This window comes from Pseudogymnoascus verrucosus (assembly GCF_001662655.1).
Source record: "Pseudogymnoascus verrucosus strain UAMH 10579 unplaced genomic scaffold scaffold_2, whole genome shotgun sequence".
NCBI classification, from domain to species: domain Eukaryota; kingdom Fungi; phylum Ascomycota; class Leotiomycetes; order Thelebolales; family Thelebolaceae; genus Pseudogymnoascus; species Pseudogymnoascus verrucosus.
This window is the reverse complement of record NW_017263653.1, coordinates 194590-215260: the sequence shown is the minus strand read 5'-3', so window position 1 is coordinate 215260 and position 20671 is coordinate 194590. Positions and strand designations below refer to the sequence as shown.

General features: G+C 51.4%; 11 protein-coding genes across 11 annotated transcripts; 6 read left to right on the top strand and 5 right to left on the bottom strand.

Annotated features, from left to right (window-relative positions):
• The first annotated feature begins 661 nt into the window (after window positions 1–661).
• On the top strand, window positions 662–2557 carry VE01_00717 (uncharacterized protein). The gene is made up of 2 exons (XM_018270245.2): window positions 662–936; window positions 992–2557. Exons 1-2 carry the CDS (start codon window positions 748–750, stop codon window positions 2252–2254), a joined length of 1452 nt encoding a protein of 483 aa, XP_018134627.1. The 5' UTR covers window positions 662–747; the 3' UTR covers window positions 2255–2557.
• A 204-nt stretch (window positions 2558–2761) lies between these two features.
• Window positions 2762–5412, bottom strand: VE01_00716 (uncharacterized protein). The gene is made up of 5 exons (XM_018270244.2): window positions 5225–5412; window positions 4964–5015; window positions 3845–3960; window positions 3694–3795; window positions 2762–3645 (listed from the first exon to the last, which is right to left on the bottom strand). The coding sequence occupies exons 2-5, from the start codon at window positions 4979–4981 to the stop codon at window positions 2793–2795; spliced, it is 1089 nt and encodes a 362-aa protein (XP_018134628.2). The 5' UTR covers window positions 4982–5015; window positions 5225–5412; the 3' UTR covers window positions 2762–2792.
• A 692-nt stretch (window positions 5413–6104) lies between these two features.
• On the bottom strand, window positions 6105–7555 carry VE01_00714 (uncharacterized protein). Its single transcript, XM_018270242.2, has one exon. The coding sequence runs from the start codon at window positions 7416–7418 to the stop codon at window positions 6156–6158; it is 1263 nt and encodes a 420-aa protein (XP_018134626.1). The 5' UTR covers window positions 7419–7555; the 3' UTR covers window positions 6105–6155.
• Window positions 7556–7725: 170 nt separating this feature from the next.
• Window positions 7726–8992, bottom strand: VE01_00713 (uncharacterized protein). Its single transcript, XM_018270241.2, has 2 exons — window positions 8124–8992; window positions 7726–8068 (listed from the first exon to the last, which is right to left on the bottom strand). Exons 1-2 carry the CDS (start codon window positions 8955–8957, stop codon window positions 7781–7783), a joined length of 1122 nt encoding a protein of 373 aa, XP_018134623.1. The 5' UTR covers window positions 8958–8992; the 3' UTR covers window positions 7726–7780.
• Window positions 8993–9295: 303 nt separating this feature from the next.
• On the top strand, window positions 9296–9850 carry VE01_00712 (uncharacterized protein; the record flags this gene model as incomplete). The annotated part of the gene is made up of 2 exons (XM_018270240.1): window positions 9296–9356; window positions 9420–9850. The coding sequence occupies 2 exons, from the start codon at window positions 9296–9298 to the stop codon at window positions 9848–9850; spliced, it is 492 nt and encodes a 163-aa protein (XP_018134624.1).
• A 314-nt stretch (window positions 9851–10164) lies between these two features.
• ARO4 (3-deoxy-7-phosphoheptulonate synthase) lies at window positions 10165–11894 on the bottom strand. The gene is made up of 3 exons (XM_059463295.1): window positions 11425–11894; window positions 10589–11368; window positions 10165–10541 (listed from the first exon to the last, which is right to left on the bottom strand). Exons 1-3 carry the CDS (start codon window positions 11462–11464, stop codon window positions 10270–10272), a joined length of 1092 nt encoding a protein of 363 aa, XP_059320085.1. The 5' UTR covers window positions 11465–11894; the 3' UTR covers window positions 10165–10269.
• Window positions 11895–11925: 31 nt separating this feature from the next.
• Window positions 11926–13588, top strand: VE01_00710 (uncharacterized protein). The gene has a single exon (XM_018270238.2). It carries the CDS (start codon window positions 12263–12265, stop codon window positions 13145–13147), a length of 885 nt encoding a protein of 294 aa, XP_018134622.2. The 5' UTR covers window positions 11926–12262; the 3' UTR covers window positions 13148–13588.
• VE01_00709 (uncharacterized protein) lies at window positions 13569–15041 on the top strand. The gene is made up of 2 exons (XM_018270237.2): window positions 13569–14090; window positions 14139–15041. The coding sequence occupies exons 1-2, from the start codon at window positions 13961–13963 to the stop codon at window positions 14822–14824; spliced, it is 816 nt and encodes a 271-aa protein (XP_018134812.1). The 5' UTR covers window positions 13569–13960; the 3' UTR covers window positions 14825–15041.
• Window positions 15041–16764, bottom strand: VE01_00708 (uncharacterized protein). Its single transcript, XM_018270236.2, has 2 exons — window positions 16020–16764; window positions 15041–15971 (listed from the first exon to the last, which is right to left on the bottom strand). Exons 1-2 carry the CDS (start codon window positions 16577–16579, stop codon window positions 15128–15130), a joined length of 1404 nt encoding a protein of 467 aa, XP_018134811.1. The 5' UTR covers window positions 16580–16764; the 3' UTR covers window positions 15041–15127.
• Window positions 16594–18470, top strand: VE01_00707 (uncharacterized protein). Its single transcript, XM_018270235.2, has 3 exons — window positions 16594–16913; window positions 16961–17227; window positions 17273–18470. The coding sequence occupies exons 1-3, from the start codon at window positions 16749–16751 to the stop codon at window positions 18353–18355; spliced, it is 1515 nt and encodes a 504-aa protein (XP_018134818.1). The 5' UTR covers window positions 16594–16748; the 3' UTR covers window positions 18356–18470.
• Window positions 18471–18917: 447 nt separating this feature from the next.
• VE01_00706 (uncharacterized protein) lies at window positions 18918–20539 on the top strand (the record flags this gene model as incomplete). Its single annotated transcript, XM_018270234.2, has 1 exon — window positions 18918–20539. The coding sequence occupies one exon, from the start codon at window positions 18918–18920 to the stop codon at window positions 20370–20372; it is 1455 nt and encodes a 484-aa protein (XP_018134817.1). The 3' UTR covers window positions 20373–20539.
• Window positions 20540–20671: the final 132 nt, after the last annotated feature.

Genomic DNA, 20671 nt, shown 5'->3' with positions numbered 1-20671 from the left:
AATATTCAAAAAAGGCACCTAAACAAGCAAACTAACAGCTAATCGACCAGCTAAATCCAGCTAAATGATCACCCTGAAAATAGCAACAGAACTAACTAGAGCTAACAGAAAAATGAGGGTGAAGGAGGGTGAAGGATGGTGAAAGAAGGGTTGTCGACCCAAACTTGCTAGTTGTTGATTATTGACTAATGCAAAACTATTCCTAATGGGTACCTTGGTAACCCCTGTCGCGGCCTGAATCGGGGTCTTATCTGCCCAAATACGGATTCCCGATAAACAAGAACAAGAATAGACAAAAATGGGATAAAAATGGATACGATAGAGTAACGCCTCCCAACCCACTTCTCCCAGTCCACAACCCACCACCAATCCACATTCCGATCTCCCCCTCCTCCACTTCCACACCCCTTCCCCCCAATCCCCAATCCTTATTCCCGACCTTGCCTGGCCACCGCTGGCCACCGCTGGCCACCACCGCTGAGCCAACGTCAACAACAGTGGGGATACGAGGTCCAGTATTCTTTTCCCACTCTTTCCTTCTTTCCCACTCGTCTTTCTTTGTCCCCACGAAAACTCCGGAAACTAGTAGGTTGTAGGTTAAGAAGGCCGACCTGCCGCGTCTCGCCCTTCCCTTTTCTCTTTTCCTTCCTTCATCTCTCCCCTACGTAGCTTGTTGGACAATCGTTCGTTCCAACTTTCATAAACAAAACCCTACACAGTCGTTACTACCTCGACAGACAAGCCAAGATGCGTACCACTGCATCTATCCTCGCCCTCGTGGCATCTGCTTCGGCCGTCCATCAGGGATTCAACTACGGATCTACCAACAGTGATGGCTCCATCAGGGACCAGCAGAGATTCCAGGACGAGTTCAACGCCGCCAAGAGCCTCAAGGGTGTCACTGGCTTCAACTCTGCCCGTCTCTACACTATGATTGTAAGTCGACACAAAAAGTATTCTCACCATTGAAACACACACTAACAGCACACAGCAAGGTGGAACAGCCAACGACCCCATCTCCGCCATCCCCGCCGCCATCGCCTCAGACACCACCCTCCTCCTCGGCATCTGGGCCTCCGCCGGCCAAGAAGGCATCAACAACGAGATCGCAGCCCTCAAGCGTGCCATCGAGCAATACGGCTCCGACTTCACCAGCCGCGTTACTGGTCTCTCCGTCGGCAGCGAGGACCTCTACCGTCTCTCCCCCACCGGCATCGCCGCCAAGTCTGGCTACGGCGCTGAGCCCGCCGACCTCGTCTCCTACATCGGTCAAGTCCGCCAGGCCATCGCTGGCACCGCTCTCTCCGGCACTCCCATCGGCCACGTCGACACCTGGAACGACTGGGTGAACGGCTCCAACAGCGCCGTCATCCAAGCCGTCGACTGGCTCGGCGTAGACGCCTACCCCTACTTCCAGACCTCGATGGCGAACGGCATCGACAACGGCCCTCAACTCTTCTTCGACGCCTACGACGCCACCGTCGGCGCCGCAGGCGGCAAGGACGTCTGGATCACCGAGACCGGATGGCCTGTCTCCGGCCCCGTCTCCGGACAAGCCGAAGCCAGTCTCGCGAACGCCAAGTTCTTCTGGGACAAGGTCGCCTGCCCTTCCCTGGGGAAGATCAACACCTACTGGTACACCCTCCAGGACTCCTACCCCAACACCCCCAGCCCCAGCTTCGGCGTCGTTGGCACAACCCTGAGCACAACACCGCTGTTCGACCTCTCCTGCCCATCGGTCGATACCACCACCCCCGCTACCTCCGCAAAGGACGTCGCCTCAGCCACCGAGGCGGCGCCTAGCTCCATCGTCGCGAGCGGCGGAACCTTGACTCCAACCGAGGCCGCTGACGCCGGCGCCGGCGGCGTCGGTGCTGGTTCCGGCTCTGGAGACGCTTCGTCTACTCTCATCGCCGTCCCATCCAGCGCTGCTGGAAATGCTAGCACTGCCGTCGGCGGTGGTGCTGGAAGCGCCTCTCCAACCGGCGGTGCTGGTGCCGGTAGCGCCTCTCCATCTGGCGGAGCTTCTGGCGGTGCTGGTAGCGCGTCCCCATCTGGTGGCTCCTCGACCGGCGCTGGATCTGGCAGCGGCAGCGGTAGCGGATCGGGCAGCACCGGTAACGGAACTGTTGTCTCGCCTGCGCCTACTGCTGGGTCTACCACTGGTGTGGCTACGGGTGCTGCTCCTACCGCTGCTGCGGGTGCGGGACTTGCGTTCGGTGCTGCTATTATGGCTGTTGTTGCTGCGTTCTAGATGTCTCCCTCTGGTGGGATGTGTTATGAATATGCGGAGTTGGCAAGATGTGATGAAAGATTAGATTGTGTATTGTGTGTGGTGCATTGCGTGGTTTTGATTTACGGGCTGCTCGGTGGGATGTGGTGTATAGGGATTTCTTAGAATGGGCCCGGGAATATGGAAATGGAAATGGATATGGGGCGTCACTGTTGTTGATAATGGCAGGCGTCGTGGAAGTAATCTTTATACTACTGTGGTGGAGAGTGTTTAATGAGAATAGAACTTGTTTGCATGTATTACACGTCTCATGATAAATGGTAGTGTGAAAGTGATTGTGGTTATAAAATCACATTTATCTGTGTTTATTCTTGAAATCCGATTTGAGAGAAACCTAATGCACACGACCCAGACCCAGAACGCCTGTCGTGATGATATACCCTTCCTCCCTCCTATCCTATCCACACCCCCACCGACGCCTCTTCGCCCTCGAACTTTTTGAATTTCGAAAACCACCTTTCCCCCCCAACCCCCACCACAGGACCAAACTGGACCCACACTACCGCCTCGCCCCCGTAACCTCAAACACCTCCAACAACCCCGCCACCACCGTCTCCACATTCATAGTCACAAGCGGCATCCTCTCATAGCTCCCCTCCTTCATGACCGCCACGAGCGCAAGGTACTTATTCACCTCCCTCAACATAATCGGCCTCTTCATGTCCTTGAGTACAATCGCGCTCTCCGCATCGCGGCAGCCCATCTGATCCTCCAGCGGCCGATTCCACGGCGGTCCCTCCAATTGCTCAAGATAAGCAGCTGGACGCTCCCACCCGTAGATCTCGGATATGTCGACAATGACGTCGATGTAATCGGAGCAGATCTCGTAACTGCTCATGTCGAGCGGGGAGGAGTCGGTAGCGACGTAGATCTTGGAGAGGACGTCGAAGAGGTATACCTTCTCGAAGCGGCAGGAGCGACAGAGGTCGTTTAGAAGTGCTTCGAGGGTGGGGAGGTGGGGGATCAGTTTCTGGATTACCTTGCTGAAGGCTTCGAAGATGCTGTGGTTGTAGATGGAGGTTAGGTGGAAGGTGATGGGCGCGTTGTCGAAGCCGTGGTCGGAGAGCTCGTCTTGGATCCGCTGGATGATGTCGCGCTGGAGGTCGAATTTGTAGTCGTCGCTTAGGCCGTCGACTTTGTGGATGAAGACCTCGATGTTGATGGCGGGGTAGGATTGGGCGAGGTTCATGATCGTGATGTTGAGACGGGAGATGGCTTCGAGGTAGTCGTCTTGTGCGTCGATGACCCAGATTAGGGCGCCGATCTCGCCGAAGATGGCGTCGGCGTCGAAGGAGGGGTCCATGAACTCGAGTTGCCCGGGGAAATCCCAGACTTGGAAGTCCATGAAGGAGCTGGGGAGTGTTAGTGGGGGGATTCTTTGTCTCGGAGGATTGTCATACTGCATGGAGTCTTTGTGTATCCGGGCTGTGGATTCGAGAAAGAGTGTCTCATTGGGCGGCATCTTGTGAAAGACGACACTTGATATGGAAGATTTCCCACTCCTATGATGAATTAGCATCTTGTAACTTTTTTATAGATCATTATATCCACCTCCTTTGGCCCATCAACAACAATCTTGGCTTCCCCTTCGCGGCAGGCCCAGGCGCCGGATCAGGTATTTTGATGCTTCCTTTTCCATTATCGCGTTTTTGGAGGTTCAGTCGATTCTGTTCGTGGATAGTTTCCAAGGTCAGTGATGCTTTACTAACAAATCTTGCGCCGCTACGGCGAGGAGGCCCATTATATTGTTTATCACCCCTGGTCTTCCTCAGACCACTTTGAAGGAGGTTCATTGTGGGCAATGTTGACATGGAAGCTGCTGGGAAGTTTGCGCTGTGAAATTAATTCCTGAGGGTGGTGCGGGCGCAACTTTACCACGACACCTCCCACAGCACAACACTTCCCAGCGACACCACGCGATGTCAAACGAGGTGGTGCCAAACGCGACGATACCAGACGGGATATTGAACAACACACAACCTCTCTCTTATCGAGCTATTTCCTTGTTCGCGTTTACAATAGCGGCAGTCTTATCGCCGGCTTTGGGTTTTTTTTTGCAGGTGGGGTATATGTGACTCGGCCTGAACAACTGCAGAGTGAAGAGAGGCAGGTCTCCGTTCCAATTGGAATTTGATCGAGAAACAGCAGCGCAGAGTGATGGATCGACATTCCAAACAAGGCAAAGATGATGGGCGTACCGCTGTTACCCACCCAGAAACCATTCACCGGTCTGCCTCACCAGCCGTCGCCCACGCACGGTGACAGGATACACACTTCCAATAAAGACGATGTCAGGGCCGGCGGGACAGGATCATATTGGCTACACCATAAGTCGCACTCGCGTGACTCGGTCCGCCGCCAGACTTGTCAGATTGGCGGCAACGAAAGACGGCATGATTACCACCTCTCTCCAGCTGCCGCATATCCCGCCCCAAAAACGCGACGAGGGGGAAGCGGTACGCGCGGAGACGGAAATTAAGGTTGACGCATCCCAAGCTTGGTACCTGGCGATGCTGCGCGCCTGGTTCGATGCATCATGCCCGGCCCTTGACACCACTAGTATCAAGCCACAAAGCGCCCAAAGAGGAAATTAAGAGGGAATACCAAAGATCATTGGGAAAGCGACAACAGGAAATCAGGGAGGAACGGGGCAGCTGAGACAATACATACTTCCGAATTGCTGGCCATCTTTGGCTGATTTGCTCGGCAAAGGCGAGGGAATCTAAACAATACAAATCGTCAGTGAATGACACACATTGACCAACTTTGTGCGACATTGCCGTTCTGGAATGTTCACTGGGGAGAGCATCGAGCGGAAGGCCCGATGTCAGTCAGAAGGGCAGGTAAACAACGCAATGCTGTGCCACTGCCCGGTTTTGCTACGCCATTGCTGTTTCCAATGCCATCCATCAAATATGATCCATCACTTACAGCGCGATAGAGACAGGCGGCCCAAAGTCGTCGCCAACAAAAATGCCACCAACAGCTCCAGAGGTGAGCAAGAATTAGCTCAGACCATTGGTTTTATGACACGTTTGCCAGCATGTGCCCTGGGCGAAAATTGGGAGGATGAAGGGTGAATGCTGCGGTTTGGGATAGTGAACGATGTGAAGTCAAGGTTGTCATGGGTGGCTTCATAGCTCCCCCCGCTAAGATTGATGGCAGAACGGATCCATGTCAACACCAAAAATAAGCGACAAAGATCATCCGAGGCAGGGGACGACGGCGCATCGGTGTCCTGCATTTGTGCTCAGCCTTGCATTGTAGCCCTCTGCACAACATTTCACAGCAGACAAACACGGGACGCTGGTGTTAATGTCGCACGGTAATAAAAGCTATCATTAGCTTCATATATCACAGCTAAGAATGAAAACCGCATAAGCCGGTACTAGACCCGCGCCGATGGCTGAGCTTCGTGATGGGGATGCCATGTTTACCTGATGCGCCTTTGACTATCACACCGCCGGTCTCTACTGCACCACATTCCAAAGTCAGTCAATGATATTGTACATTATGCCCTGCTTGACCGCTCTCACAGGAACCAATTTGTTTTCATGCATGGGAAGGGGCATGCTATACTGTATCTCGTAATATTCGGATGGACCGACTTTGCCGTCATCGGTACGACTTCCAGGGAAGATTGGTCGCATCCAGCTTATTTATTTTTATCATTCGCTCAGCTTGTTTGCTTGTGAGTTGGCTTTCACACCGCTGGGCAGCATCTGAACAGCTGCAGTTGTACAGTACAGCCTAAATCATCATATACCTCCTCGACGTACTCAAGTGGTATCGTGAACCTCATATTTGATGAATAATTTGGGTCTAAATACAATATATGCCTCATCTACGTAGCACTACATACCTACTCTCTAACAAACAATCCGGCCATCCCCATCCCGGTCCCAATGCACATGCTCACAACTCCCGTCTGCAGGCCCTGGCGCTGCATCTCCGGCAGCAGATCTGCCACCATCCTCGCCCCAGTAGCACCGAGCGGGTGTCCCAGTGCAATAGCTCCGCCATTCGGGTTCACCTTGCCCTCCTCGTATTTCTTCTCCAGACCGAGCTCCCTCACGCAATGAATTGCCTGGCTGGCAAACGCCTCGTTGATCTCCCACAGCCCAACATCGTCGGTAGTCAGCCCTGTTTGAGCAAGAAGCTTCGGAATAGCAATTGCTGGACCAATGCCCATCTCGTCGGGTTTGCATCCGACTATCGAGCTCCCAGCCCACTTCCCAATGATGGAGCCAGAGAGCCCAAGGGCAGTAGCCGTAGAGCGACGCATCATCAGTGTTGCAGCTGCACCATCGGAGATTTGAGACGAGTTTCCAGCCGTAGACGTGCCATCCGTTTTGAAAGCTGGCTTCAGCTTCGCCATTCCCTCCAAGCTTGCATTCGCCCTGATACCATCATCCTTCGTGACAGTAATCGTTTGTTCCTCTCCAATCTTGTTGCCCTGCTTATCCACCTCTTGAAAGCGGGTGGTAACAGGCACGATCTGCCCGTCAAACTTCCCTGCTTCCTGCGCCGCCAGTGCCCGTCTATGGGATTCCACTGCCAGCGCATCCTGGTCAGCCCGGCTGACACCATATCGCTCAGCGACGTTCTCAGATGTAAGGCCCATGGGCATGATGCAATCCTTTGCATCCTTTTGGTCTGTGTCTCGCAATTGTGGCCAGAGATCCTCCGGGATGGCACGGCTACCATAGTTCCTCGTCATGCTTTCCATTCCCCCTCCAATGGCCACATCCGTCATCCCACTCTGGATACCATTGGCAGCGGTTGTAATCGCCGTCAGCCCCGAGGCGCAGGCGCGGTTAACTGTGTAGAAACTGGTCGAAGAAGGGTACCCAGAGGCGTTCATGGCCATGCGGCCGGCTTTGGAGCCGCCGAGTTCACTGAGAACAGTGCCCACAGCAACATCATTGATGAGTGCAGGGTCAAGATTCGGGTTCGCGGCCAGGGTAGCACGTAGTACAGCGGAGAGTAACTCTTCGGGGTATGCGTCTTTGAAGGCACCGCGGTTAGAGCGAGTGATGGATGTTCGTAGAGAGGAGAGTATCACGATGTCGTCTGCGTTTTTGGCCAAGATGTTCTTGAGGCCTCTCCTTGCGATTGTCGACATCTTGTTGGTATGGGGGGTTTGAAACGGGAATAATAGAAAGGATGTAGGATCACAAATAAAATATTACTTCCCTGTATATACAATTCCCGAGGAAGGGAGCCCCATTGGGGTTGGCCTGCCACTCTCGTTCTTTCGTCTCAATAGTGTAGCCCGTAGAGGGAAGCGTCGGCAAGACCACCGGCCGGTACCCCCTGTATACCGGCAAAAGAGTTACCCGCAGTCACATGACCATATCAGGTTTGTGGCATTATTATATCGGAGAGTGAGTACAGTTGATCGCATATAAAGGATGATAATGGACGTACTTATACATCTACATTTCGCTAGCCTACAATAATATACACCATCCACAGCCCCAATATCTAGTTCCTACTATGTCCCAGAACAGGAAGCCCCCTCGCCTCCAGCTCCTTCTCAATGACCTTCCATCTCCCCACCGACTTCTCCTTGTCAACCGGGGTCACTCTCCGTGCGTGAACCTTAACATTGGGCAAATCGAAGAGAGTGTGCCTTTGTGCGAGGGCCTCGATAACCTTCTTTGGCTTAGGTGGTGTCGCCATGAATCCCAAAATATCCGATGCGTTCTTGGAGGCATTGATGTTTGAATCAGACATGCGGATTCCGGTCAGCTGCAACACGCGCTTGACAACCTTATTTTTGTCAGTATATTTGTCAATGAGAACAGAAATGGCACAAAAGACTCACAGTGAACTTGACTTCTGGGTCATTGAGAGAGACACTGAGCCAGGTTGGGTCCCAACTCTCAACTGCACTCTGTACTTGCGCTTGGTGCAGAGGGTCAACAGCGGATCTGTCTGCAGCGACGTCCTCCTCTGATTCTGTTGGGTCAGTCTTAACGGCTGTCTCATCCTCAACCACTGCCTCCTCGACAGTCTCCTGGACCCTCGGCGCCAGGGAATCTGCAATCTCCTGTAAACCGATGTTTTGCGGGAGGCTCAGCTTGGCTCCTCCATCTGCCATGACGATCTGTACTTCGGTCGTGAGATCAGGTCCAACATCGGAATTGGCGAGTTTGGACAATGGTTGCTCCGCATCACGAAGTGCGAATACTTCGATCACAGCGCGATGTAGGGCCGCAGTCAGCTCGTATGGATCCGTAACCTTCTGCTGCGGGATGTATCCAGCGTAATTGGGTTCCTCCCTCCCACTCCACCAGACTCCCCTTCCTCCAACCTCTTCCAACCCAGCCCAGTTATCTGCCGGTTCGTATGCGGACATATCCCAATCCGCAGCGGGTGTAGTCGAAGTCTCTTCGACGGCAGTTTCTCCTTTCTTTGCTTTTCTCTCAGCCTCGTATATTTCTGCTGCACCAGGCCCTCCGTAAGGGTCTGCAGCACCGGGCGGCTTGTCTGTTCCCCAGATCTTCTTGCGCCATTTCTCCATGTCGACGGCTTTTAAGCTCGCGCGAGTCGAGAAGGGAGCAGCATGTTGGCGGCAGGCGGCGCAAGTAAACTGCGTCGAAGACGGTGTTGACAGGATGCGCCCGATGGCTCGTTCAGCTCGTACTACTCGTCGCATCGTGTGTTGTGTGCGTTTGGGCGAGAATGGCAGTGTTGACCTGACTTATTTTATTTCGACCCCGAACGCCCATGAAGTTTTGGCCAACAACGGCTAGAGGCCAATGCTCATGGCGCTAGTCCATTTCGGAACATCGCGATTATCCCGGGTCGTAGCCTTGGTAGCATATGATACGCTTCATCATTCAATGCATCTCTCGAATATCGCAGAATAAGAATCCTATTAAGTTCCGATTCTAGAGAGGGGTATAATATTACATCTAACGATTACTGGGCACTGCTTGTTATCCACAGAACCCGACGGCCTTCCATAGCATATAACGCGAGCTTCACGTCGGAATGCGGTTCCAGGCTCTCCTCGCCGCGTTCTTCGCCCTCTTCATCACTGTCTCTTGCGCCTGTGAGTCTAATTTCTCGTGAAATTCTTTAGTTATTTAATTGCAGTCGCTGATTAACCCTCTAGCCCCTCCCTCCTTCTGCAAATGCACGTGCTTCACAAACAGCACCATCATCGAACTTACACCGAAAACCACCGCTCAGAAGTCGGCGAACCTCCTCAACCGATTCTCGCCCGATGCGTCCTCATCCCTAGAGCGCCGTGCTGCCTCCTCTGCCGATTGCAGCCAATGTAATCGCGCTTTCTGTATCGCGCAAAACCTACCGATCTGCAAGAATGCCGAAGAGAAGGACATATTCACAACGTGCTTCCAGAGGGATAGCAGGAAGGACCAGATTATCGTGCTAGCGTTTATTTGCACGACATTAGGACTTCTCGGCTGGGCCGCTGGATCGAAAATCGTGGAAAAGAGGAGAGCTTTAGGCCCTGGCCTGTTCAGGCGCAGTGACTCGCGGCAAGACGACCAAGGGGTGTATGCACCTGTAAATAGCGAATAATCTGGATCCGAGATGCTAGTCAAGGAAGCGCGTGGATAATCGAGGCGTTGGCGCGATGCACACCAATATACACAAGCCAATAGAAACAGAAACGGCTATGTCGAGCGGAGAATGGGAAGGCTTTGGCTGTCGGTCGAAGTATAAAGCTCTTCATGGTAGGCCAAGAACCGAGGGGAATTGCTGGCTCGATCATATGAAGTCTACCGCCTACCTTGGAAAGTGCCGGGGCCTAGGAAGCCAGAAGGGATATGTCACATCCATATTGTGGTCGGATCAGAACCTGTATCAAGTGTATCAAAATGGTCAAACAAGTTTCGCATAGTAGATGTCACGACAGAAATATCCACAATCTATGGCATCGTTTTCCGCTTTTTGTGCACCAGTGGTAACGCTAACAACAAAACTTTTTGAAGCTGCATTTATTGCGCAGCAGAGTTGAGCTTCCTTCTCGCCCTGACAGCCTCAGCCAGATCCTCAAGTGTCGTGACAGTGGAGTCCCAGTCGATGCAAGCGTCGGTGATGGAGACGCCCTTCTTCAAGCCAGCCGGGCCCTCAGCGGGGACCTTTTGGTTGCCCTCGTTGATGTTCGACTCAATCATAACGCCGATGATCGACTTCTCACCAGTGCGAAGCTGGTCGCCAACGACCTTTGCGACGCCCGGTTGGTTACGGTGATCCTTGTTGGAGTTGCCTGCTTCATTAGTATATGTCATTGATTTTGATTTTGGATGTGCATACCGTGCGAGCAATCAATCATGATAGCTTGCTTCTGTCCCTTCTTCTCCAAGCCCTCCTTGGTCAACTTGACGTTCTCGGCATCGAAGTTGGTACCTCTGGTGCCGCCACGGAGGATGATGAAGCCGTGCTGGTTTCCAGCTGTTCTCGTGATAGCCGCAAGACCCTGCTTTGTGACACCCATGAAATGGTGCTTGGCGGCCGCCGATCCGATGGCGTCGATGGCAACAGTCAAACTGCCATCAGTGCCGTTCTTGAAGCCAACTGGGAAGGAAAGTCCAGACGCAAGTTCGCGATGAAGTTGGGACTCTGTAGTACGCGCTCCGATAGCTCCGAGGGAGATCAGATCCGCGAGGAATTGTGGGGAGATAGTGTCGAGCATTTCGCTGGCAATCGGCATGCCAGACGACGTCAGGTCGCAGAAGAGTTGACGCGATATACGGAGGCCCTTGTTGATCTTGAAGCTCTCGTCGATATCTGGGTCGTTGATCAACCCCTTCCAGCCAACAGTCGTGCGCGGCTTCTCGAGGTAAGCGCGCATGATAATGCAGAGATCACCGGATAGCTTGTCGGAGAGGGCCTTGAGGCGCTGGCAGTACTCGACAGCTGTGGCGGGGTCGTGGATGGAGCATGGGCCGCAGATTACGAGAAGACGGTCGTTTGTACCCATGATGATATCAACGGCTTCCTTGCGACCCTTAATAACGGTCTGGAGGGCAGCCTTTGTGATGGGGATTTCCGAGATCAGCAACTCCGGCTGGATCAGAGGATCTTGGCCGAGGACTGAGGTTGAAGATTAGCTCCAGTAAGCTGGCCATAGACTTTCATGGGAAACTTGCCGCGAGTGTCATCGCTGACCTCATGTTCGGGAGAAGACATGGCGAGTATAGGAGGGGTGAAGCAATGGGTTGTGTTGGTGTAGTTTTTAAAGGTGTATATTCAAAAGGCGAGGATGAAGTAGCCAACCAAGAGATATGTGTCGGCAAATGACCAATTGTTGTCCTTTGATTACCACAATGACAATTTTGGCTCCAAAATGGCAAAATCTCTAAAATGCTCTATGAGGGAATTATATAAATAATATATGCAGATAAATATAAAGTTCTCTTTCTGCAGTCCAAGGCCCAGTCAGGAATGTTCTCAACCTATGACTCTAGCACATTGTACACACACCACATTAACCCCACCAACATGTGCTCGGAGCAAACTCGGTGTGGGCAAATTCTTTTTCGCATTCGTCTCACCGCCTTGATCTTAGCCGTATATCGGGGTCCACGAATTGGTTTACATAAGCAAGGCTGAAGGCGCCAGGAACGCTAGGCTAAACATTGAATCGGAGGGACTTATCTCCGCGACATACCCGCCTGGATGAAGGCTTCCCGAAATCCAAAACACCAACCATATGTGGATGAGGCAAAAGTGAAACTGACCGTCTATCGGCTTCCAATCGTTATCCCGAGTGTGCCAGCGACCGCGAGAAGGATTACCTGCTTGAGACTCCGGCGCAGGAGGGATAAAGAATTGAGTAGCGACCATCCCCCCACCAGGCTCCGTCATCAAGCACGTCCATGATCCTGTCTAAGCCTCCCTGCATCGCCCTCACAACACGAACATCCACCCCAACAATCAAACAATTCACAGACTTGGGGTTAATTGTTGTTGTAACTCGACGTCTCGATGCATTCTGCTATGAATATCCAGAATTCCAGAAAACGAAACCGGCAGGAAGATGATGATGCCACGCTGCATGGCTTCAGCGAGCACAGGCGTATCCTCAAGGCGCGCGACAACACTAAACGATCCTCTATAGCGTTGGAGTTCATCTCCCAGAACCAGATCACGTCTTCTCTTGCCATCCGACCGCTAACTAACTCTCCTCCTCGTCCTCGGAGTAATGCAATGTCTCAACCAAGAGGGGCTGAGATCACTCCAAACGGTTCGGATAGCGAAGACCGCCCAAATATTGGATGGAACAACCCATACCATACTTCGCCAGCTATTCCGCATCTTTACGGACAGGTCCTACCCCAAGAAAGTTCACTTTCAGACTGGCATAACAGCCAACAAGCGGCATCGCAAAGATTGCAAGGAAACGATTCCATGGATATCGATGAGGACATGGATGATAGCCCACAACTATCGCAACCTTCTCAGATGGACCCCTCCATTAAACATGCCGGCCGCATCCCAACGCCTATTACTGGCCACTTTTCGTCCAATGTTCGAACGAGCAATCGCGGTTTACCAATTCAGGAAGCTACCAGCAGGCTGAAATATGACCGTCGCCTTCCCAGCCCCATCAGTGAGGATGAATTCAGTCACAAAATGCCGACCAGCTTTATGGCAGATATGCAGATGGATGTGGAAACACGAACGCCTGCAAGAGACAGCCTGAAGAGGTATGGTTCGACCAAGCTTGGTGTCAGGAATATGGGGCATGTCCCAACAGGGATGGGCGATGGGTTTGGGGGCAATGCTAAAAAATTAAGCATGGGATACAAGAGTGATTGTGAAAAGTGTCAGCAGAGGGTTCCAGGCCATTATATGCATCTTGTTGCATGAAATACAACGGGGCAGTCGGTCAACGCTCAACGGTCTGGCTGGGTATTTTGCGTTGACGCATCAGTGACGGGAGCTTGCGGCTGACAATGCCTATACTTATGAGGCGTTAATGGGCTTGAGCGCTTCGGCAAATAGGGCTAGGAAACAGCCTAGAGCATGAATATTTCAGAGCGCGTAAGGTCGTTCAGGATCAGCATCTTTTATGCAGAGTCACAGGGCTACCATCTAGCCGTAGCGTCTAAGCAATAATACCAGTCTGCAATGCAATAACAATTTTGCACGAAAGAAAGTTTCATAATTTAGGCAGTACATTCTGTACAATAGAGTAGAGCTAACAGAAGCACTCATTTATCACTACAGAGGTCAGTATTTGACGTAATCACGTGATCGGATTGAGGCTGGGATCTAAAAATAAACAGGATCCGCATGCATCTGGCCGAAAGCTAAATACGGATTCTCCAGTCCAATACGAGATTCCATTTTCTACCGGCGAGAGCGCTTTCTGATTCTGATAGTTACCTTCTCGGACTTCCTTCGTTATTTCCATTGTATTATCTATTACGCAGTTTTGCCTTCACTCGCTCGGCGACTCTCATCCTACTATCTCTCAACAACGCACAGTGTAGGACAGGGGTAAACACGTCTCGTTCTGACAACGAATTTTGAACCGCGACACCCGACGACCACTATCTCACCGAGAGATATCCACTGCACTTATAATCGTTGCTTGGAGGGATATATCGAGATCAGTATCAGTGGCAACGGTCCTGCCTAACTTAGGCCACATTACTTTGCTTCTGGCCAGCCGCCAAAATGAGGTCAACAACGTCGTTTTTCATCTACGCGACCTTTTTTGTACTACTCTCGACGTTTACTGCAGCATGGCCGTGGCCGAGCTTCTTTCCTGAGGTTGATTCTCTTGTCGTGCGCGCCAATGAAGACCGTACGTCGCCCATTTATTGGTCTAGGAGATCTACTAACCAAGTTGCAGAATCGAACACGCAAAGTACCTCACAAACTAGTAGCAAACCAACGGAGACACCCAGCTCTGGCCAACATAAATCAAGCTCAGTTTCTGAATCAAAGGGGTCTTCGACCGCCTCGAAAACAACCAAACCTGCCGTCCATACGACCTATGACCCCCGATTGCCAGTTGGTGGTATTACTGTTGTCAGCCCCACGGCGACAGCCGGCATGCCCATCTTTAAGATTGGTGACAAGGCGACCTTTGGCTTTAACTTCACCGATCTATTGGCAACTCCCACGGCGCTGAACATCATGGCTACATGCACACTCAACCAAGCGATGTATACGATTGCCATGAACCAGACAATCAATGGTACCGCCCCCACACAACAGGCTGTGTGGGATTCCAACGGATATGAGACCAGCAGTGCACCTTTGGTGGTGGCAACATACACCCTGATTATATACGACTCTGAGGGTAGCGAAAGCGATGTTCCAGTGGCTGGATATCTCTCCCCGTTCAAAAGCTTCACATTCGGAATGTATAACGGTCAGAATTACGCAGATGATTCGGGACCTGTACCATGTATATCGTGCAGCGGTGCATTCGGCTCATTAGAGCGCAACGCACTCGGTTTTATGTTCGGGATGAGCATCATCACAGTGATGACATTCACGTGGTTTGTCAATGGGCTGAATGTTATTTGGTAACGCATTCATTTATATATTTTGTACAGTTGAGGAAAATAAGGGGATAATTTGGCGTATTAATTGCAGAGTCAGTTGGAGGGGGTGGACTGGTTTGATCTGTTTAGCATAGGTTTTATGAGGCAACGGAACCTGGCGCTTTGCGGAGTTTCGTGTTATGATTTTGGCTAGCATAGATAGCACACCAAGCGGATATTTAATGAATTAATTAAAGCAGACGTTGTATTCTACTGTATCCCGGTTATCTACGATGTCCATTCCCAGGGTATATCCACCTCCCAACTTTCCATCTCGTTCAGGGAAACGCTATATCAACTTTAAGCTGAATCCACCACCTTTCTCTTCCTCTTCCCGCCCTGCAAATATACCGCTGAAATCAATACTCTGCAGACCCGGTGCATCGCCGCGAATAGGTGCATTCGGTGTGTGCCGCCTCCTCTTCTCCATTCCTGCTTTGGAAGGGAAGGTCGGAAACATGGCCGTACTCTTCATCTTGGGGTCTTCCCTGAAATATGGCGAGTCCAGCACTTCCTGTGCAGACGGACGGCCTCCTGGGTTCAGGCTCAGCAGGCTCGATAATAAGTTACTACCTGCCGTAGTGAGGAATGGAAATTTACTCCTTATCACAGAGCCGTGCGTAGCTGGGTTCTTTGGCAAACGCAAACTGCGCGCGTTCGGTAGGCGACGAAAGCCAGGCCATGAATCCTCCGTCGGGATTCCGCAGAGCTCGAAGATCTTCGAGAGCTCGTCCACTTCGTTTTTCCCCTGGAGCAGCGGCTCGCGTGTGAGCAGCTCGCCAAATATGCATCCGACGGACCACATGTCCACATCTGTACCGTATTTGTCTGCACCGAGTAATAGCTCGGGGGCTCGGTACCAGAGGGTGACGACAAGCTGGGTAAGTTTCGGGCTGGGGTCTCCAAAGTACCGCGCCATGCCGAAGTCTGCTATCTTGAGGATGCCTCGATTGTTGAGGAGAAGGTTGGAGGTTTTGAGGTCGCGGTGGAGAATCCAGTTCGAGTGAAGGTATGCAACTCCCGACACCAGCTGGTGGAAGAGGGTCTTGGTTTCAGAGGGGAGGAATGGCTCGGAGAGGTCTTCGAGGAGGGTTTTGAGGTCGTGTTCTAGGAAGTCAAGGACAAGGAAGATGCTGTTTCTTGTTAGTGACAGTACGCAGGTGGCAGAACTGGCTACTTACTTCTCAATCTTGCTGGTGTCCTCACCAACTACTATCTCCTGTAGGCGCACAATGTTGGGATGTGAGCAATCCATCAGAGTTTGGATCTCTCGCAACCCAGTGACTGGCACACCATCCTGTGCATTCTCCATCTTAAGCCTCTTTAACGCCACAACTTTACCCGTAATCGAGTCTTTTGCCCGCGATACCCATCCGTATGCTCCCTCCTCAATGTCGTTCAACTTCTCGAAATCCTCGACGCTGCGACATTTCTTCCATTGCGAGCCATGGAACCTCAACAATTTCGCCTGTCCGCTCTTTGTCTCCCCTGCCAACTCTGGAGATAACCTCCGCCTCTTCGCCGGCCGGTTCGCTAGCTCAGCATGCTCTGGTTGTGTCTCTTGTGCGCGGCGCAATGCTTCTAGCCGCTGTTGCTCAGCGGCAGCTGCAGCAGCTTCATCAGCCTTCCGCTGCTTCTCAGCCTTTGCGCGCTTCTTTTCTTCCTTTTCGCGCTTTCGCTGCGTATCTAGAGCAGCATCCTCTTCATCGTCCGCCCAGCGGGATTTCGTTGGTCCTGCCATCTATGTCGGTGGGTGACTGTCGTTGGAAACTGGTACGGACCGGCTCTGTCGCGAGATAAACTTTGGGTGGAGCTTTGGGATAGCTTATCGCGAAAATGCCCAAGCACTTAACGGCGGCAAGTCCCCGACGACAACCGTTTCCTACGATGTGAGGTTGGAGAGTAATACCATGAGATCTAATGTTATGTTGGCTACAAGGACCTGCATGAGGCAGGTCCAGAGGAGCAGGACGTTACCGGCGCAATTGACATTGTCCTCGAGGCGATGGATGTCGTCTGGTGAGGATCGGAAATGGTCAACGCCTCTGGCAAAACAGCTCTCAGAAGCTATCACAGTAAGAGCAATCCATTCAAAACCTATTACAGACTGACCATTTTATAGGCTACTGGACCAGTTCCATTGGCGAGCTTCATGCGAATGTGTTTGACTGCGGACCTTGGGGGTTATTACATGGAGAAACAAGAGGGCCGCGATCCATTTGGTCAGAAGGGCGACTTTGTTACATCTCCAGAAATATCACAAGTCTTTGGCGAATTGATCGGTATATGGTTTGTGGCAGAGTGGATGGCACAGGGAAAGAAGAGCGCTGGCATAGAGCTGGTTGAAATTGGCCCAGGAAGAGGAACCTTGATGGATGATATGCTTCGAGTCAGTATTGTTGAACCTTGACGTTGCAAAGCTAACTTTCTGTAGACTATTCAGAACTTCAAACCGATGGTTGCTGCTATTGAGGCCGTATATATGGTGGAGGCGAGCCCAGCATTGCGAGAAACACAGAGGCAGGTCCTGTGTGGAGATTGTCCGATGGAGGATCACGAAATTGGCTTCAGGAGCATAAGCAAATACGCTAACATTCCTATAATATGGACTGAGAATATTCGCTTTGTTCCGTCATCCCCCTCAAAATCACCATTTATTATCGCTCATGAATTCTTCGACGCTCTTCCGATCCACGCGTTTCAATCGGTTGCCCCGTCCGAAGTTTCGCAAACTAAGATTGAGACTCCTACAGGTGTTCACGACCTTGCACCCCAAGTTGCCAAAAGCTCGGCAGCAAAAGAGCCTCAATGGCGTGAATTAGTGGTTTCTCCTGCACCTCCAAATTCTACTCATGAAGACCTCGGCACGCCCATATCTGAGCGTGACCTCTATCCGCCTCCAGAGTTCGAGCTTACTCTTTCTAAGGCTTCTACACCGCATAGTTTGTATCTCCCAGAGATATCAGATCGGTACAAGGCTCTCAGGAAGTCTCCAGACTCGCTGATTGAGATCTCGCCAGAGTCTCACGCCTACATGGAACAGATTGCTAAGCGGATAGGTGGATCGGCTGCTGAGCCGAAAGCAGAACCATCCGGTGCGGCATTGATCTTGGATTATGGCCCAGCAGATACCATACCAGTCAATTCTTTGCGCGGAATCAAGGGCCACCAACGCGTATCTCCTCTGAGCTCACCGGGCCTCGTCGATCTCTCTGCGGATGTTGATTTCATGGCCCTAGCTGAGACAGCACTAAAGGCATCTCTCGGGGTTGAAGTGCATGGTCCCGTTGAGCAGGGATTTTTTCTTCTCGGAATGGGCATTAAAGAAAGGGCTGAAATGCTGCTGAAAGGTAACAACATTGATGAAGGAAAGAAGCAACGAGTTGAGGGTGCTTGGAAACGCCTTATCGACCGGGGACCAAGCGGTATGGGGAAGGTGTATAAGGCAATGGCTGTTGTTCCAGAGACGGGCGGAAAACGCCCACCTGTTGGATTCGGCGGAGGGATATCACCATGATGGGCCACTATTTACTGTATGATAAGTGTTATGTACAATATATTACGAAGTCTAAGTCTTAATACTCACGTTCACAAGAGACATTCATATAGCCCAATATAACTAACGTTGTCTTATTTCGGCGTCCAGTTGCAAATCCCGGGAATGGGATGGTTACTCTTCGCTCGTTTTACCAACGTCCAAGTTTAGCATCTAACTATCAAAGTGAAGTTAATTTAACTGGACACCTACTGGTGTCACTCTCACACATCTGGCAATGAAGTTATGGTGAGTATGTCATTTTGTTCAAACGTATCTAGTCTAAATGGCAGGCTTATAACACGGTCATATTCATCTGCGACCACTAGCAGTGATCTCTCACAGCATCCAAGCCAAAGTTAATAGATGTTGTGCAAATACCTATATTTCGATATTGGTATTCCACGCTTTTGATGCTGAAGATTTACACATTTACCCCCCGGTAACTTCGCCCTATTTTACCCACTGTGAGAGAGTTTGCTACATACAACCGTTGCTCTTTTGGCGACATCTTCCGAGGTCCTTGGCTGTGAGCTTGACTTTGATGTCATCCGAGCAGACGGCCGCATCGACGGCAGTGATAGCCAGCTGCGCAGGGAGGGGGACTCTTACGACCCTGGTTTCGACTAGCACTGTCTTCACAACCCTACCGACAGTTACAAACACATTTTATAATGACTTTACATACTCAGATACACAAAGTAATGGCTCAGGGGTTTATACAACACATGTCCTCATAACCGTACGACTCCCGTCGATTCCTACCGAGACAAAATTTGTGCCAGTTACACATACAGCATGCATAGATACAGCTCTAATAGCTTCTACAGCTTCTGCAGCTTCTGCGACTCTTTCGACTCAGCCCACAGTTGTTGCAGCGCCTACCACGACGACAACGTCTCCCGAATCAAGGCCTGATCCGCAGCCTGGCAATCGTAAAACTCTGCTTATAACAGCCACGGTTATTAGTGTCAGCGTCATTCTCATCCTAGCAACTGCTTTGGGTTTCTGGATATGGCGCCGCACCCGAAAGAAGAAGTTGGAGCTTGCATCTCGCAATGAGCTCATGGAGGCAGAAAGCTCCTCATACTCACCTGGCCGAGGCTTGCACAAGAAGTTTTCCCTTGGCACTACGATAAATGACACAGCCTCCACCAGCCCGACGGTGGTAGACTATGTTGGCTTGATGCCCTCCGTCTCTCAGAGGAACCTTGTCGGACCTGCCTCGGATGTTCAAAGTGCCGTTGACACGGATTGGTCGAAAATTCGGCCTTCGTCAATAGCCCTTCGACCAGGGCGCGTACATGGCGTCAATAGCCAGTACCGAAGGCCAAACCGAGTCTCTACACGGCGGCCTTCTCAAAGTCGCCATCCATACATTTCCAATTACGATCCATCATACTCTCGACATCGCTCAGAAGTTGTGCCGCAAATTCCCACAGCTGAGAGTTACACGTCACGAGGTACCAGCGCATTTCTGCGGCCAACAGAGGCTATACGAGGGCAGAATGGAGAATTCTCTTATGGCCCATCTCAAGAGCATATTCTATTGCCGACGGTGTACTCTCCAGATTCGGCCAGATTAGCCGTGCCAATGCATGAAAGGGACGACGACAGACCTCCGTGCCAGCCAGACCATTCCCAGCCAGACCCAGACTATCATTTTCCGAGTTCGCCTAGTCGTGAGCGGGTGTGGGCAGAGGCGTTGCAGAGACTCGAGGGCATTCATCGACGCCGTCCTGTTGACTTCACGCGGGATCCGACAGGTGACAGCCAAGTTACAGAAACTCGGGATGACTTTAATCGCCACCACATCGAAGGGTCAGCAATGAGCGATGAGAGAGATTACGAAACGATTATGTATGAATCCGAGGGCGAAAGCAGGGCTCGGTCATTGAGGGAGCCAGGGAGGGATAATACCGACGAGAGTGTTTTCAGTTTGGATGCGGTGGTGAGAAGAATTGCCAACGAACCGCCCAGAGAGAGGGGTAGGAGGTAGACTTCATGGAAGCAGATTCAATGGCAGCGTAATAGGAGATGAATTCTGGGCGATGAATGCAGGGAATTTTTGGCAGCTTTGGTTTACACTCAGAATTAGAATGGCAGTTTCTTTTGATGCTTGCCCATGTGGATTATTTTTAATTGTCCTTGCACGGAAACTTGGGGGGCTAAAGTTTATCAGTTATTGATGCACTAATATTTTTCTCCTCTTTTCTTCTTGTTTCTAACTTTAAATATTATATTTTTACGTGGCTTCTTAAAACGTCAATAGTATAGGCATCCAACTAAAGATTTTCT

Excerpts from the sequence above, each read along its gene's own strand:
- VE01_00717 (XM_018270245.2), top strand. The coding sequence starts at position 748 with ATGCGTACCACTGCATCTATCCTCGCCCTCGTGGCATCTGCTTCGGCC. Across the intron at positions 937-991 it reads CCCGTCTCTACACTATGATT|CAAGGTGGAACAGCCAACGA; the intron begins GTAAGTCGACAC and ends AACAGCACACAG.
- VE01_00716 (XM_018270244.2), bottom strand. Across the intron at positions 3,796-3,844 it reads TTGTTGATGGGCCAAAGGAG|GAGTGGGAAATCTTCCATAT; the intron begins GTGGATATAATG and ends AATTCATCATAG. Across the intron at positions 3,646-3,693 it reads ATACACAAAGACTCCATGCA|CTCCTTCATGGACTTCCAAG; the intron begins GTATGACAATCC and ends AACACTCCCCAG.
- VE01_00714 (XM_018270242.2), bottom strand. The coding sequence starts at position 7,418 with ATGTCGACAATCGCAAGGAGAGGCCTCAAGAACATCTTGGCCAAAAAC.
- VE01_00713 (XM_018270241.2), bottom strand. The coding sequence starts at position 8,957 with ATGCGACGAGTAGTACGAGCTGAACGAGCCATCGGGCGCATCCTGTCA. Across the intron at positions 8,069-8,123 it reads ACCCAGAAGTCAAGTTCACT|GTTGTCAAGCGCGTGTTGCA; the intron begins GTGAGTCTTTTG and ends GACAAAAATAAG.
- ARO4 (XM_059463295.1), bottom strand. The coding sequence starts at position 11,464 with ATGTCTTCTCCCGAACATGAGGTCAGCGATGACACTCGCG. Across the intron at positions 11,369-11,424 it reads GGTCAGCGATGACACTCGCG|TCCTCGGCCAAGATCCTCTG; the intron begins GCAAGTTTCCCA and ends CTTCAACCTCAG. Across the intron at positions 10,542-10,588 it reads CATGATTGATTGCTCGCACG|GCAACTCCAACAAGGATCAC; the intron begins GTATGCACATCC and ends CTAATGAAGCAG.
- VE01_00710 (XM_018270238.2), top strand. The coding sequence starts at position 12,263 with ATGCATTCTGCTATGAATATCCAGAATTCCAGAAAACGAAACCGGCAG.
- VE01_00709 (XM_018270237.2), top strand. The coding sequence starts at position 13,961 with ATGAGGTCAACAACGTCGTTTTTCATCTACGCGACCTTTTTTGTACTA. Across the intron at positions 14,091-14,138 it reads CGTGCGCGCCAATGAAGACC|AATCGAACACGCAAAGTACC; the intron begins GTACGTCGCCCA and ends ACCAAGTTGCAG.
- VE01_00708 (XM_018270236.2), bottom strand. The coding sequence starts at position 16,579 with ATGGCAGGACCAACGAAATCCCGCTGGGCGGACGATGAAGAGGATGCT. Across the intron at positions 15,972-16,019 it reads GACACCAGCAAGATTGAGAA|CATCTTCCTTGTCCTTGACT; the intron begins GTAAGTAGCCAG and ends AACAAGAAACAG.
- VE01_00707 (XM_018270235.2), top strand. The coding sequence starts at position 16,749 with ATGAGATCTAATGTTATGTTGGCTACAAGGACCTGCATGAGGCAGGTC. Across the intron at positions 16,914-16,960 it reads AGCTCTCAGAAGCTATCACA|GCTACTGGACCAGTTCCATT; the intron begins GTAAGAGCAATC and ends ACCATTTTATAG. Across the intron at positions 17,228-17,272 it reads TGATGGATGATATGCTTCGA|ACTATTCAGAACTTCAAACC; the intron begins GTCAGTATTGTT and ends AACTTTCTGTAG.